The sequence below is a fragment of the Stenella coeruleoalba genome (assembly GCF_951394435.1).
Source record: "Stenella coeruleoalba genome assembly, chromosome: 1".
In the NCBI taxonomy this organism is placed as follows: domain Eukaryota; kingdom Metazoa; phylum Chordata; class Mammalia; order Artiodactyla; family Delphinidae; genus Stenella; species Stenella coeruleoalba.
Window position 1 is genome coordinate 95,033,896 of NC_137169.1, and position 17,339 is coordinate 95,051,234.

The 17,339-nt window shown below is 40.0% G+C and overlaps 1 protein-coding gene across 1 annotated transcript in view; it reads left to right on the forward strand.

Moving 5' to 3' along the window:
• Window positions 1–17,339, forward strand: part of EEIG2 (EEIG family member 2) — a 107,910-nt gene that overhangs the window by 78,691 nt on the left and 11,880 nt on the right. Inside the window, exons 6-7 of the mRNA XM_079915940.1 lie at window positions 13,766–13,869; window positions 17,187–17,282. Of these exons, the coding sequence (XP_079772066.1) occupies window positions 13,766–13,869; window positions 17,187–17,282 (200 nt within the window). The remainder of the gene's footprint in view (window positions 1–13,765; window positions 13,870–17,186; window positions 17,283–17,339) is intronic.

Below are 17,339 nucleotides of genomic sequence, written 5' to 3' on the forward strand. Positions count from 1 at the left end.
ATAGTTCTGTACAATTTGTCAAATACCCAGCAGCTCTCAAAAAGAATGAAGCTGACTCTGAAGAGAAAGCCAACCACTAATGCCTATGAAAAGGATATTTTAAAGGAGAAATTATATGTACTGGCAGTTAATGATTTTGTGGTAAAGCAGATCTAGGGATGATATACTCTCTTGAATAGCTAGGATTCTGGAGCGTTCATATTCTAGAAAGGAGGAAATTACCACTTGTCAAAATGATTTAATGAATATTACTGTGTCCCAATTTAATTCTTGAAACAACTCTGTGGTGTGAGAACATTGAGGCTCAGAGGTTACAGAACTAATTTGTCCAACTCCCCAGTATTCTCTCATTCAGTACATGTGCATAGATCGCCTACCCTTTGCTAACATTTACCAAACTCAATAAGACCAACCTCCTGCTCTGAAGGATTCACTATTTATATGGGAGACAGAGGCACAACATATGATGTTATTGAGGCATAGAGGAGAGTCCTTAACTACTCTTCCTTGAAAGCCAGGAAAGTCTTCACTGAGGGGGTGACACTGAGCTAAGTTTTAAAGGATGAATAGGAAATCACTAAGCAGGGGAGGTGGGTAGAGACATTCCAGGAAGAGAAAACAGCTTACACAAGTTTATAGCATTGTTACAGGGCATGGAGAGACTATTTATGAAATACCAAGTAGGTAGTAGTGTCATTTTAGGAGGTCATTTTTCATATACTCTTAACATTACATGAAATTAAAATAATCCCATCCCTTTCATTCTGAAATTGAACTACATTAAACAATTTCTGATAAGAGATATAAAAGCATTTTCAGAACAAAAGGGATAATAGAATAAAAAAGTGGCACGTGATAGGCACTCAGTGATTATTTATTCAACAATTTGAAATTCTCCTAGTAGCTGTTAGGAGATTTCTCCTAATAGCTGTTAGGAGATTAGGAGATTTCTCCTAATAGCTGTTAGGAGATTAGGAGATTTTTCCTAATAGCTGTTAGGAGATATTTCCTAATAGATGTTAGGAGATTTCAAATTCTAAATCTGCTAAAATTTTAGATCCTAAATTTGCCTTAATATCAGTCCCTGTGGTTAATGAATTTTCTCCATAATGCTTAGTTGCCCCAGTGTTAGATCAGTTTGTACAGATGGCTGAAATTATCAAGGGTTGGGGTTCTTCAGATTTTTTGAGACTGCGGAATGAGTAGCTCCAAACTGAAGGTATTGCTCAAAGTGATATGGCTGTGAAGTCAGGCTGGACAGGGAAGAGCGGAGCCAGAGGGAGACTGATGGAGAGGGAGAAAGGGAAGAGGCCACACGGCGGGGGGGGGGAGTTCTGAAGGGCTGGAAAACAGGTCTAAGCGGTAGATGGTTGGAGACGCTGTAATCAAGCCAGCTGTGAAAGGAAAAACAAAAGGTAGTGGCATTAGAAAGATAAGTAGGGAGGTTCCCTGGCTGTCCAGTGGTTAGAACTGGGTGCTTTCACTACTGTGGCCCCGGCTTCAATCCCTGGTCACAGAACTAAGATCCCACAAGCCATGCGGCATGGCCAAAAAAGTAAATATAAGAATTTAGACAGGCAGGAATGCATCGCCATCAGTGATTAGTGACTGTGACTACAGACTCCATTCTTTGTAAGTGTATTTCCTTTACATGTTAGTATTTCTTATAGAATATTGAATGCAGGAGGTTTTTCACCAAGCTGTTTGACATTGTTTAAAAATATGCATTTTGGTAATTGAAGAGGTAGGTCTAGGCCAGACTGAAAAGGGCCTTGTTTTGCCATTCTGAGGACTTTGAGCTTTATCCCATAGGAAGCTATTGAAGCATTTTTTTGTTTGTTTGTTTTTTGATATCTTTATTGGAGCATAATTTCTTTACAATGTTGTGTTAGTTTCTGCTACATAACAAAGTAAATCAGCTAGATGTATACATATATCCCCATATCCCCTACCTCTTGTGTTTCCCTCCCACCCTCCCTATCCCTCCCCTCTAGGTAGTCACAAAGCACCGAGCTGATCTCTCTGTGCTATGCGGCTGCTTCCCACTAGCTATCTATTTTACATGTGGTAGTGTATATATGTCCATGCCACTCTCTCACTTCGTCCCAGCTTACCCTTCCCCATCCCTGTGTCCTCAGGTCCATTCTCTAAGTCTGCGTCTTTTTTCCTGTCCTGCCCCTAGGTTCATCAGAACCTTTTTTTTTTTTTAAGATTCCATATATATGTGTTAGCATACGGTATTTGTTTTTCTCTTTCTTTCTTCACTCTGTATGACAGACTCTAGGTCCATCCACCTCACTACAAATAGTTCAATTTCATTTCTCTTTATGGCTGAGTAATATTCCATTGTATATATGTGCCACATCTTCTTTATCCATTCATCTGTCGATGGACACTTAGGTTGCTCCCATGTCCTGGCTATTGTAAATAGTGCTGCAATGAACATTGTGGTACATATCTCTCTTTGAATTATGGTTTTCTCAGGGTATATGCCCAGTAGTGGGATTGCTGGGTCTTATGGTAGTTGTATTTTTAGTTTTTTAAGGAACCTCCCTACTCTTCTCCATAGTGGCTGTATCAATTTACATTCCCACCAACAGTGCAGTAGGGTTCCCTTTCCTCCACATCCTCTACAGCATTTACTGTTTGTAGATTTTTTGATGATGGCCATTCTGACTGATGTGAGTTGATACCTCATTGTGGTTTTCATTAGCATTTCTCTAACGATCAGTGATGTTGAGCATCCTTTCATGTGTTTGTTGGCAATCTGTATATCTTCTTTGGAGGAATGTCTATTTAGATCTTCTGCCCATTTTTGGATTGGGTTATTTGTTTTTTGATATTGAGCTAGATAAGCTGCTTGTATATTATGGAGATTAATACTTTATCAGTTATTTCATTTACAAATATTTTCTCCCATTCTGAGGGTTGTCTTTTCGTCTTGTTTATGTTTTCCTTTGCTGTGCAAAAGCTTTTAGGTTGTATTAGGTCCCAGTTGTTTATTTTTGTTTTTATTTCCATTTCTCTAGGAGGTGGGTCAAAAAGGATCTTGTTGTGATTTATGTCATAGAGTGTTCTATGTTTTCCTCTAAGAGTTTTATAGTGTCTGGCCTTACATTTAGGTCTTTCATCCATTTTGAGTTTTTTTTTGTGTATGGTGTTAGGGAGTGTTCTAATTTCATTCTTTTACATTTAGCTGTCCAGTTTTCCCACTACCACGTACTGAAGAGGTTGTGTTTTCTCCATTGTGTATTCTTGCCTCCTTTATCAAAGATAAGGTGACCATATGTGCATGAGTTTATCTCTGGGCTTTCTATTCTGTTCCACTGATCTATATTTCTGTTTTTGTGCCAGTGCCATACTGTCTTGATTACTGTAGCTTTGTAGTATAGTCTGAAATCAGGGAACCTATTCCTCCAGCTCTGTTTTTCTTTCTCAGGATTGCTTTGGCTATTTGGGGTCCTTAGTATTTCCATACAAATTGTGCAAGTTTTTGTTCTAGTTCGCGAAAAATGCCATTGGTAGTTTGATAGGGATTGCATTGAATCTTTAGATTGCTTTGGGTAGTATAGTGTTTTTCACAATGTTTATTCTTCCAGTCCAAGAACATGGTATATCTCTCCATCTGTTTGTATCATCCTTAATTTCTTTCATCAGTATCTTACAGTTTTCTACATGCAGGTCTTTTGTCTCCTTAGGTAGGTTTATTCCTAGGTATTTTATTCTTTTTGTTGCAATGGTAAATGGGAGTGTTTTCTTAATTCCTCTTTCAGATTTTTCATCATTCATGTATAGGAATGCAAGAGATTTCTGTGCATTAATTTTGTATCCTGCTACTTTACCAAATTCATTGATTAGCTCTAGTAGTTTTCTGGTATCATCTTCAGCATTCTCTATGTATAGTATTATGTCGTCTGCAAACAGGGACAGTTTTACTTCTTATTCTCTGATTTGGATTCCTTTTATTTCTTTTTCTTCTCTGATTGCTATGGCCAAAACTTCCAAAACCATGTTGAATAATAGTGGGGAGAGTAGGCAGCCTTGTCTTGTTCCTGATCTTAGATGAAATGGTTTCAGTTTTTCACCATTGAGAACGATGTTGGCTGTGGGTTTGTCATATATGGCCTTTATGATGTTGAGGTAGGTTCCCTCTATGCCTACTTTCTGGAGAGTTTTTATCATAAATGAGTGTTGAATTTTGTCAAAAGCTTTTCCTGAATCAATTGAGATTATCATGTTTTTTATCCTTCAGTTTGTTAATATGGTGTATTGATTGCTTTGCATATATTGAAGAATCCTTGCATTCCTAGGATAAACCCCACTTGATTATGGGGTATGATCCTTTTAATGTGCTGTTGGATTCTGTTTGCTAGTATTTTGTTGAGGATTTTTGCATCTGTGTTCATCAGTGATATTGGCCTGGAATTTTCTTTTTTTGTGACATCTTTGTCTCGTTTGGGTATCAGGGTGATTGTGGTCTCATAGAATGAGTTTGGGACTGTTCCTCCTCTGCTGTATTTTGGAAGAGTTTGAGAAGGAAAGGTGTTAGCTCTTCTCTAAGTGTTTGATAGAATTTGCCTGTGAAGCCATCTGGTCCTGGGCTTTTGTTTCTTGGAAGATTTTTAATCACAGTTTCAATTTCAGTGCTTGTGATTGGTCTTTTAATTTTTTCTGTTTCTTCCTGGTTCAGTCTCGGAAGGTTGGACTTTTCTAAGAATTTGTCCATTTCTTCCAGGTTGTCCATTTTATTGGCATATAGTCGCTTGTAGTAATCTCTCATGATCCTTTGTATTTCTGCAGTCTCAGTTGTTACTTCTCCTTTTCCATTTCTAGTTCTATTGATTTGAGTCTTCTCCCGTTTTTTCTTGATGAGTCTGGCTAATGGTTTATTATTTTTGTCTATCTTCTCAAAGAACAATCTTTCAGTTTTATTGATGTTTGCTATTGTTTCCTTCATATCTTTTTCATTTATTTCTCATCTGATCTTTATGATTTCCTTCCTTCTGCTAACATTGGAGTTTTCTTGTTCTTCTTTCTCTAATTTCTTTAGGTGTAAGGTTAGGTTGTTTATTTGAGATTTTTGTTGTTTCTTGAAGTAGGATTGTTTTGCTCTAAATTTCCCTCTTAGGACTGCTATTGCTGCATCCCATAGGTTTTGGGTTGTCGTGTCTCCATTGTCATTTTTTTTTAGGTATTTTTTGGTTTCCTCTTTGATTTCTTCAGTAATTTCTTGGTTATTTAGTAGCATGTTATTTAGCCTCCATGTGTTTGTAATTTTTTACATTTTTTTTTCTTGTAATTGATATCTAGTGTCTAGTCTCATAGTGCTGTGGTTGGAAAAGTTACTTGATATGATTTCAGTTTACTTAAATTTACTGAGGTTTGATTTGTGACTCAGGATTTGATCTATCCTGGAGAATGTTCATGAGTACTTGAGAAGAAAGTGTATTCTGTTGTCTTTGGATGTAATGTCCTATAAATATCAATGAAGTCCATCTTGTTTAATGTATCATTTAAAGCTTGTGTTTCCTTATTTATTTTCATTTTGATGTTCTGTCCATTGATGATAGTGAGGTGTTAAAGTCCCCTTCTATGATTGTGTTACTGTCGATTTCCCCTTTTATGACTGTTAGCATTTGCCTTCTGTATTGAGGTGCTCCTATGTTGGGTGCATAAATATTTACAATTGTTATATCTTCTTCTTGGATTGATCCCTTGATCATTATGTAGTGTCCTTCTTTGTCTCTTGTAATAGTCTTTATTTTAAAGTCTATTTTGTCTGATATGAAAATTGCTACTCCAGCTTTCTTTTGATTTCTATTTGCATAGAATATCTTTTTCCATCCCCTCACTTTCAGTCTGTATGTGTCCCTAGGTCTGAAGTGGGACTCTTTTAGACAGCATATATATTGGTCTTGTTTTTGTATCCATTCCACCAGGCTGTGTCTTTTGGTTGGAGCATTTAATCCATTTACAGTTAAGGTAGTTATCAATATGTATCTTCCTATATCCATTTCTTAATTGTTTTGGGTTTGTTATTGTAGGTCTTTTCCTTCTCTTCTGTTTCCTGCCTAGAGAAGTTCCTTTAGCATTTGTTGTAAAGCTGGTTTGGTGGTGCTGAATTCTCTTAACTTTTGCTTGTCTGTAAAGGTTTTAATTTTTCTGTTGAATCTGAATGAGATCCTTGCTGGGTAATCTTGGTTTCATCACTTTATTTTTTTAACATCTTTATTGAAGTGTAATTGCTTTACAATGGTGTGTTAGTTTCTGCTATATAACAAAGTGAATCAGCTGTACATATACATATATCCCCATATCCCCTCACTTATATGTCTCCCTCCCACTCTCCCTATTCTACCCCTCTAGGTGGACACAAAGAACCGAGCTGATCTCCTTGTGCTATGCAGCTGCTTCCCACTAGCTATCTGTTTTACATTTGGTAGTGTATATATGTCCATGCCACTCTCTCACTTCGTCCCAGCTTACCTTTCCCCTTCCCCGTATCCTCAGGTCCATTCTCTAAGTCTGTGTCTTTATTCCTGTCCTGCCCCTAGGTTCTTCAGAACACTTTTTTTTTTTTAGATTCCATATATATGTGTTAGCCTTCAGTATTTGTTTTTCTCTTTCTGACTTACTTCACTCTCTATGACAGTCTCTAGGTCCATCCACCTCACTACAAATAACTCAATTTCGTTTCTTTTTATGGCTGAGTAATATTCCATTGTATATATGTGCCAAATCTGATTTATCCATTCGTCTGTCGATGGACACTTAGGTTGCTTCCATGTCCTGACTGTTATAAATAGAGCTGCAGTGAACATTGTGGGTCATGACTCCTTTTGAATTATGATTTTCTCAGAGTATATGCCCAGTAGTGGGATTGCTGGGTCGTATGGTAGTTTTATTGTTAGATTTCTAAGGAACCTCCATACTGTTCCTCATAGTGCCCTTTCATCACTTTAAATGTGTCCTGCCACTCCCTTCTGGCTTGCAGAGTTTCTGCTGAAAGATCAGCTGTTAACCTTATGGGGATTCCCTTGTATGTTATTTGTTGCTTTTCCCTTGCTGCTTTTAATATTTTTTCTTTGTATTTAATTTTTGATAGTTTAATTATTATATGTCTTGGCATGTTTCTCCTTGCAGTTATCCTGTATGGAACTCTCTGCACTTCCTGGACTTGATTGACTATTTCCTTTCCTATGTTAGGAAAATTTTCAACTATAATCTCTTCAAATAGTTTCTCAGACCCTTTCCTTTTCTCTTGTTCTTCTGGGACGCCTATAAATCAAATGTTGGAGCATTTAATTTGTCCCAGTGGTCTCTGAGACTGTCCTCAGTTCTTTTCATTCTTTTTTCTTTATTCTGCTGTGCGGTAGTTACTTCCACTATTTTATCTTCCAGGTCACTTTTCCGTTCTGCTGCCTCAGTTATTCTGCTATTGATTCCTTCTAGTGAATTTTTAATTTCATTTATTGCGTGGTTCATCACTGTTTGTTTGCTCTTTAGTTCTTCTAGGTCCTTGTTAAACGTTTCTGGTGTTCATTCTATTTCCAGATTTTGGATCATCTTTACTATCATTACTCTGAATTATTTTCCAGGTAGACTGCCTATTTCCTCTTCATTTGTTTGGTCTGGTGGGTTTTTATCTTGCTCCTTCATCTGCTGTGTGTTTTTCTGTCTTCTCATTTTCTTTACCTTACTGTGTTTGGGGTTTCCTTTTCGCAGGCTGCAGGTAGTCCTAGTTCCTTTTGTTTTTGGTCTCTGCCCCCAGTGGGTGAGGTTGATTCAGTGAGTTGTGTAAGCTTCCTGGTGGAGGGGACTGGTGCCTGTATTCTGGTAGGTGGGTCTGTATCTTGTCTTTCTGGTAGGCAGGGCCACGTCTGGTGGTGTGTTTTCTGATGTCTGTGAACTTAGTATGATTTTAGGCAGCCTCTCTGCTAATGGGTGGGGTTGTGTTCCTGTCTTGCTAGTTGATTTGCATGGGACATCCAGCACTGGAACTTGCCGGCCATTGGGTGGAGCTGGGTCTTAGCATTGAGACAGAGATCTTTGGGAGAGCTCTCACTGATTGATATTACATGGGGCTGGGAGGTCTCTGGTGATCCAATATCCTGAACTCGGCTCTCCCACCTCAGAGGCTCAGGCCTGACACCAAGGCGGAACACCAAGACCCTGTCAGCCACACGGCTCAGAAGAAAGGGAGAAAAAAAGAAAGAAAAGAAAATTATTAAAAGTATTTTTAAAATAATAATAATGAAAAAAAAGAAAGAACAACCAAACCAATAAACAAATCCACCAATGATAACAAACACTGAAAACTGTAGTAAGATAAACATAAAAATCAGTCGCAGACAGCAGACCCCAAATCTACAGTTGCTCCCAAAGTCCACTGCCTCAATTTTGGGATGGTTCGTTGTCTATTAAGGTTTGATGCAGGGTGCATCAAGTTGATTGTGGGGATTTAATCCGCTGCTCCTGAGGCTGCTGGGGGAGATTTCCCTTTCTCTTCTTTGTTCACACAGCTCCTGGGGTTCAGCTTTGGTCTTGGCCCCACCTCTTTGTGCAGGCCGCCCTCGGGCATCTGTTCCAGCCCAGACAGGATGGGGTTAAAGGAGCAGCTGATTAGGGGGCTCTGGCTCACTCATGCTGGGGGTAGGGAGGCTTATGGTAGTTATAATTGGAATGCGGGGCGAGCTTGTGGAGGCAGAGGCGGGTATGATGTTTCAGCAGCCTGAGGTGCGCCTTGCGTTCTCCCAGGGAACTTGTCCCTGGATCACAGGTTCCTGGCAGTGGCGTGTTGCACAGGCTCCTGGGGGGGGGCGGTGGATAGTGACCTGCGCTTTGCACACAGGCTTCTTGGTGGCTGCAGCAGCAGCATTAGCATTTCATGCTTGTCTCTGGTGTCCGAGCTGATAGCCGTGGCTTACGCCCATCTCTGAAGCTCATTTAGGCGGTGCTCTGCCTTCTGTGGGCAGACAGGGAAGGAATCTCCTCTCCTCATGCACCCTGAAACAATGGTCTCTTGCCTCTTCTGCAGGTCCAGACTTTTTCCCAGACTCCCTCCCGGCTAGCTGTGGTGCACTAGCCCCCTTCAGGCTGTGTTCACGCAGCCAACCCCAGTCCTCTCCCTGGGATCTGACCTCCAAAGCGCAAGCCTCAGCTCCCAGCCCCCTGCCTTCCCAGCAGGTGAGCAGACAAGCCTCTCAGGCTGGTGAGTGCTGGTCGGCACCGGTCCTCTGTGCGGGAATCTCCCCGCTTTGCCCTCCGCAGCCCTGTTGCTGCGCTCTCCTCCGTGGCGCTGAAGCTTTCCCCCTCTGCCACCCGCAGTCTCCACCCGCGAAGGGGCTTCCTAGTGTGTGGAAACTTTTCTTCCTTCACAGCTCCTTCCCACTGGTGCAGGTCCCGTCCCTATCCTTTTGTCTCTGTTTTTTCTTTTTTCTTTTGCCCTACCCAGTATGTGGGGAGTTTCTTGCCTTTTGGGAGGTCTGAGGTCTTCTGCCAGCCTTCAGTAGGTGTTCTGTAGGAGTTGTTCCACATGTAGATGTATTTCTGATGTATTTGTGGGGAGGAAGGTGATCTCCATGTCTTACTCCTCTGCCATCTTTAAGGTCTTGAGAAGTGTTTTAAATCAGACAGTAATATGTTCATATGCATATTGAAGTGTTTTAAATCAGACAGTAATATGTTCATATGCACATTCAGAAAGACCACAGTAAGAGTAGCATGGAATAGAGGTAGGCAGACTAGCTAGGAGACACTTGCACTCATCCAGGTACAAAGGCCAAACTCAATTAATTGGTGGAGGCAGAGAAGAGATCATGAATAGGAAACATATTAAGAGAGAGGGCTTCCCTGGTGGCACAGTGGTTGAGAGTCCGCCTGCCAATGCAGGGGACATGGGTTTGTGCCCCGGTCCGGGATGATCCCACATGTCGTGGAGCGGCTGGGCCCGTGAGCCATGGCCGCTGAGCCTGTGCTCCGCAACGGGAGAGGCCACAACAGTGAGAGGCCTGCGTACCGCAAAAAAAAAAAAAAAAAAAAAATGTTAAGAGAGAATCTGCGGGGTGTGGAAATTGATTGGATATGAAGAAAAGTGAATAGGAAGGAGACAGAGGCAATATCTAGAATTCTAGTTTTGGTGGCTTTTTTTTTTTTTTTTTTTTGTGGTCCATGCCATGCGGCTTGCAGGGCCATGGCAGTGAAAGCGTGAAATCCTAACCACTAGGCCACCAGGGAACTCCTTTTTTTTTTTATCGAAGTATAATTGATTTACAATATTGTGTTAGTTTCAGGTATACAGCAGAATGCTTCAGTTCTGTATATTTTTTCATATTATTTTCCATTATAGGTTATTATTAGGTATTGTATATAATTCCCTGTGCTATACAATAAATTCTTGATGCTTATCTATTTAATGTATAGTAGTTTGTATCTGTTAATCCCATACTCCTAATTTATCCCTCCCTTTCCCCTTTGGTAACCATAAATTTGTTTTCTATGTCTGTGAGTCTCTTTCTGTTTTGTATGTAGATTCATTATATTATTTTTTTGCCTCCACATTTAAATGATATAATGTTAGTCTTTGTCTGACTTACTTCACTAAGTGTAATATTCTCCAAGTTCATCCATGTTGCTGCATATGGCAGTATTTCATTTTTATGGCTGAGTAATTTTCCATTTCATATATATATATATATATATATATATATATATATATATATATATGTATATGTATATGTACACCACGTCTTCTTAAGCCAGTCATCTGTTGATGGGCACTTGGGTTGTTCCCATGTCTTGGCTATTGTATAGTGCTGCTATGAACTTTGGGGTGCTTATTAAGTCAGAGAATGTTTTGCCTATGTTCTCTTCTAGGAGTTTTATGGCATCATGTCTTATATTTAGGTCTTTAAACCATTTTGAGTTTATTTTTGTGTATGGTGTGAGGCAGTATTCTAATTTCATTGATTACATGTAGCTGTCCAGCTTTCCCAACACCACTTGTTGAAGGGACTGCCTTTTTTCCATCATATGTTGTTGTCTCCTTTGTCATAGGTTAATTGACTATAAGTGTGTGGGTTTATTTCTGGGCTCTCCATTCTGTTCCATTTAATCTGTATATCTGTTTTTGTGCCAGTACCACACTGTTTTGATTACTGTAGCTTTGCAGTATAGTCTGAAGTCTGGAAGGGTTATGCCTCCACCTTTGTTCTTTTTTCACAGTATCACTTTGGCAATTCTGGGTCTTTGTGGTTCCATATAAATTTTAGGAGCATTTGTTCTGGTTCTGTGGAAAATGTCATGGGTGGGACTTCCCTGGTGGTGCAGTGGTTAAGAATCTGCTTTCCAATGCAGGGGACATAGGTTCTAACCCTGGTCCAGGAATATCCCACATGCTGCAGAGCAACTAAGCCCATGCAGCACAGCCACTGAGCCTGTGCTCTAGAGCCTGCGAGCCACAACTGCTGAGCCCGTGCCACAACTACTGAAGCCCACACACCTAGAGCCCATGCTCTGCAACAAGAGAAGCCACTGCAATGAGAAGCCTGCACACCGCAACAAAGAGTAGCCCCTGCTAACCACAACTACAGAAAGCCTGTGCACAGCAATGAAGACCCAATGCAGAAAAGGGAACCCTCTTGCAATGTTGGTGGGAATATAAATTGATACAGCCACTATGGAGAACAGTATGGAGGTTCCTTAAAAAACTAAAAATAGAACTGCCATATGACCCAGCAATCCCACTACTGGGCATATACCCAGAGAAACTCATAATTCAAAAAGACACATGCACCCCAATGTTCATTGCAGCACTATTTGCAATAGCCAGGTCATGGAAGCAAACTAAATGCCCATCAACAGACAAATGAATAAAGAAGATGTGGTACATATATACAGTGGAATATTACTCAGCCATAAAAAGGAACGAAATTGGGTCATTTGTAGAGACATGGATGGACCTAGAGACTGTCATACGGAGTGAAGTAAGTCAGAAAGAGAAAAACAAATATATATTAACGCATATATGTGGAATCTAGAAAAATGTCACAGATGAACTGGTTTGCAAGGCAGAAATAGAGACACAGATGTAGAGAACAGACATATGGACACCAAGCGGGGAAAGCAGGGTGGGTGGTGGTGGGATGAAATGGGAAATTGGGATTGACATATCTACACTAATATGTATAAAATAGATAACTAATAAGAACCTACTGTATAAAATAAATAAAATAAAATTCAAAAAAATTAATTAACTTTTTAAAAAATCCATTTAAAAAAAGAAAGAAAATGTCATGGGTGTTTTGATAGGGCTTGCTTTAAATCTGTAGATCGCTTTGGGTAGCATGGCCATCTTAACAATATTCTTCCAATCCAAGGGCATGGGATGTCTTTCCATTTCTTTGAATCATCTTCAGTTTCCTTTATCAGTGTTTATAGTTTTCAGCATGTAAGTCGTTCACCTCTTTGGTTAAATTTATTCCTAGGGTTGTTTTTATTGTTTTTCTTTTTAGCCAGTTTTAAACGGGATTTTTCTTCACTTTCTCTTTCCTGTATTTCATTGTTAGTGTAAAGAAATGCAACTGATTTCTGTATATTAATCTTGTATCCTGCTACCTTTGAATTCACTTATTTGTTCTAATAGTTTTTGTGTGGAGACAGAGGCAGTATCTAGGATTCTAGTTTTGGTGACTTTTGGATTATAATGGCATTCACAGAGAAGAGGAATATAGGAAGAAAACAGATTTGGGGAAAGAGTATGAGTTTAGTTGGACAAAAACTTGCAGGATAAATATCCTACATATTCCAGTAGGATATGTAGTTTTGAAATTTAGGAGACCCTGGGATAGGAATAATCTATCAATTAAATAGGTTTAATGGCAGTCTTAAATGTCTATATTCCCAAGGACCTGACTAGCCTGAATTGAACTAATACAGTAAGATTTTAAGAATTGCCGCATAATGGATCAACTTCATGATCCCCCTTCAATCGCCTTCCTGTTTTATTTCAGGTGACCAAGGGATAGTCTCTAGGAAGATGTGATTTTCCTCTCAGTAACCAACTCAAAAGATTAAGGATGTCCTCTTAAAAAAAAAAAAAAAAAAAGAAGTTCTTAGAACTCAATCTTGCCCCTCCCTGCTTCACACCTTCTACGTGGAGATGGGAGCTTTGAATGAGCCAGTGAAAATCTATCCATCATCTACTCCCAGAGAATCCAGCCCAAAATATCAAATCTAAACAACTGGGGCTCTTTATAGACTCTCCCTGGGGCAGGTGGACTGTTTACAGGGAAGAAGGAAGAAGATAAAATCATGGATAATTTAAGTTAATGGAGCCAACAAGAGATCTTAGGCACCGGAGCTGGAGGCATGAGGTATCCCCTCCAGCCTCGGCTGCCAAGGGGCTTGTGCCGCCACCTCCGTCTCACAGAAACATCCCTGCCTGGCCTGAGAGTAGAGCTGACAAAGCGCCCTCCACCGACACTGCTGAGAACATACCTCCTCTCTTTTCCCAAAGCAGTGCCCTTTCTGGTCTCACTTTTTTTGTTGTGTAAAAACCCATTTTTCCCCAGTGAATGTTATTCAGGTTTTGAGGATGTTCATACATTATTTGTTGATTTTTGTCACTTTCATCCTCAAGGAGGCAACATCACCTGGCACCTTACTAAGGCTGTGTAGTAACTACGCAACCAATCTCTTAACAATATTTCGAACTTTCAGATTCACCAGAAATCAAGTTCTGACCCTTAGAAATGTTTATTTACAGGCCTCCTTCTACATCAACGTCTATACCAATTGCTGGTGAATCTGAATCTCTGGAAGAAGATAGAAAAGGTGGAGAGACTCTCAAAATTCATCTTGGGATAGCAGGTATGGATGTGTCGCTTACTGGTTTTTCAGTTTGTAAGAAACAGTACTACCCTAAAAGTATCCCAAAGTCCCTCCCAGATTTAAAATTCTGTGGGTATATATAACTTGAAATGGGCCAATAATTATCAGCAGTTTCAATTGTGCAATTTTTGTTTAAGCCAATGCTTCATTTCGTCTAAAGGGTGTGTTATCCTCTGACCAATTAAAAGCTAAATGTTGCAGTGACACTCCCACCCCCACCATTGTATGCCTGTACTCCCCACAGAAATGACAGGACACGACAGGATTGTTCCCGTTCCACATGCCCAGCAGCTTCTGCCAGTCATCTCTCAGGTGGTGCTTCTCTTCCATGAATCACATACCCTCTTTCACTGGTTCCCAAACATTAGTGCACATCAGAATCACCTGGTGGCTTGTTAAACCATAGATTGCTGACACTGCAGCCAGAGGTTTTGATTAAGTACATCTAGGTTGGGGCCTGAAAGCTGCATGACTAAGTTCCCAGGTGATGCTGCTGTTCCTGCTGCTGGGCCCAGGCCACACCCTGGGGGCCACTTCTCCAGGCAAACACCCAGTCATAGGCTGCTCCCCGAGCTAAAAGCAGGTGGGGGAATGTTAAGTTGGCTGGGGAAAAAGCATTTATGAGCTTCCTTTTTTCTCCCACGCCATGTGACCAGGGTTATTATTTGAAAGAATGAAAAGAAAGGTGTAGTGTTGTGGTTAACATTTTCACCACTTTTCAGATTGCAAAGATAAGATTTCTTATGCGTAATAAGGATTCTCAAATTTCCTGATTTGGGATCAGTGAATCCTTTGTGTACTTTTTAACTCTTGCATTAGCTCCTTGTCTTCAGTATTTAAATATTATGAATTCTTTCTCATGTTGGAAACCAAACACTCATTAGCCCTACATCCTTCTCCATGTACTGCTCTCCCATAGGCTCGCACTCTCCTTCCCCCACCATCCCCCGCCCTCTTTCTCTCAGACTCAGGGGAGCAAGTTATAGCCAAAATTCTAGGAAGAATATACTGCCCATTTATTCCTAAACTCATGTGTGGTCTGGCTTCTACATTCTGCCCTCTCCTGATGATGTCTCCCAGAACATGACTGTCAAATCCTGTGGGCATTTTTTCTGCTCTCATCTGAATAAATTGGCCATTTATTCTTTCTGGAAGCTTTCTCTTGCCTTGGCTCCCACCTCTTTTCTCTGGCTTCTCAGAGGCTTCTTTATCTTCTTCCACCTTCCTGTTAAAATATCGATACTGTCCAGGATTTGGTTCCCTCCACTCACTTTCCCTGGGTGCTGGCATCCGTACCTGGGATTTAACTATCACATAAATGTAAATGTGATCATGTAAATATGAGTTAATATGTTTGATTTACAAATTCATGTTGCCTCCAGGCCTCCGTCCTGACCACAGGCACATATTTCCAAATGCTTTTTGGAAAGGTCCACTTTATGTCACATTAGACTGAAACCCATCTGTTTATCTTTTTTTCTCAGCAAGCTTCTAAGTTCTTTGTGATCAGGTCTTAATTTTTCTTTGTATCAACAGCATAATGGCCAGGGACACAGTAGAAATTCCATGAATAGTGGATGGGTGTCCTCAGGTGTCTCAAATTCCACATACCCAGCACGTCGTCTTCCTAACTCTTCCCCCTGTATTTTCTGTTGCAGTTATCCTGGCACACACTTCTAGTTAGTAATTAAGTACTGTCATTTGTGTCTGCTCAACATATCTCAGCTGAATTATTATGAAAATCTTCACTCCTTCACCCCCTGTTCATCCTGCTGCCAAAGTGATCTTCCCAAAATGTCAGTCTGGTCAAGCCACACCCTTTCTTAAAGCCATTGAATTATTTCCTTCCTTAAACCCATAGGAGAAGGTCCTTCATTAGCAGGCATCTGCTCATCTCTCTCTTTCCTTCAGTCATCTACACCACTACCCTATATGCCAACTTTACCAGACTGTTTGCTTTCCTACAGGCAAGGCATGCTTTTCCCTGCCTAGTCTAGCTGAGAAATTCCTATGCATTGTTAAAGACCTGGAGTTAACCTCCTCTATGAGGTTGTTCCTTCATTACCAAGTAGTGTTCAATGCATTTGTCCTTTGGAGCTCTTGATAGCTTCTTTTTGGTGCTTATATTTTGGTACTTGCCACGTTGTATTATAACTGCTTCTACTCTAAACTGTGAAGCATATATTTTATCTTATTTATTTTGTACCCCTATATCTTGTACAGTATTGGGCACTGACCTGGTAAGAGCTTAATAAATATTTATTGAATGAATACATTTTGAAAACCAATAAATAAATGGATGAATTAAGATCTGAGCCAATGCTAGGCGTAAAGTATATAACTCTTGATATGAACCAACTCTTTTAGTTCAGAATTTGCTGTAGCCAAACATTTGGGCTTAGGACCACTGTCAAGCAGGACTAGGAATGCTGGTTTGGATTTGTACCTTACAGTCTGTCCAGAAATGAGAAACCCTTTGCAGAAGGGCCAGGTCGCTCCAGTAGCTTACTTATTTGGCAGCATTCGTTGGCCCATCTGTGTTCAATATCATTTATAGAACTGCTGCTATAATTGCTGTGTTACTCAGTTGGTTTCCTTTTGCCTCTAAGTGAAAAACAGTTCTAGTTTCCAAATATTTCACCCTAATGAAAATGGTCACCCTTCTGCATTCTGTGGAAGAAGCCTAGTTCTGGAAATACATAATTGGCATCTGGAATATGCACATTATTAGGAAAATAATAGAAATAGCTTTGACACTGCTTTTTTTGTACATTGACTTTGAAACTGAATACTATAATCAATTTCTGAAGAACCTTATTCTCAGTGCTACATCACACGCTGTGTTGATTTAAACCACAGACATTTGTCCAAATTATAGCCTAGCACCAGCATCACTAACACAAAAGTAACAAAGTGTCTACTGTCGTGATGGATCTGGGGAAAGATTTCCTCAAAAACCACCCAAAAACCTGGCAATTTTGTGAGAATTTATAAAAATCCATCTGACTCCTTTTTATAAGAGAAATACTAAATATAAAAACTGAAATAGTTTTATTTAAGGTAGAGTGCTATTAAATCTTATGGAAAGTACTATAGCACTTCAGTAAACTGAGGTATTTAAGTTCTTTGCACAGTATTTCTTGCAGCACAGTTGTTTACATTGTACTGATTTAAAGGGATTTCTTTCCCTCTGTAACTTGATAATGAACTTAGTTTCTAAAATACGTAGATTAGAATACAAATTGACCATTGACTTGTTGACAGTAATAGTAACATTATGTTATGACATATTGCAGATCTCTCAGCAAAGAGTGCCTCTGTTCCAGATGAACTTGGTGCCTGTGGACATTCTAGAACATCAAGCTATGCAAGCCAGCAGTCGAAAGTATCAGGTAGAGGCTAAGAGTGAAGTTGAATTGCTCTGAAGGGACTTGGAATTGCTATGGTGC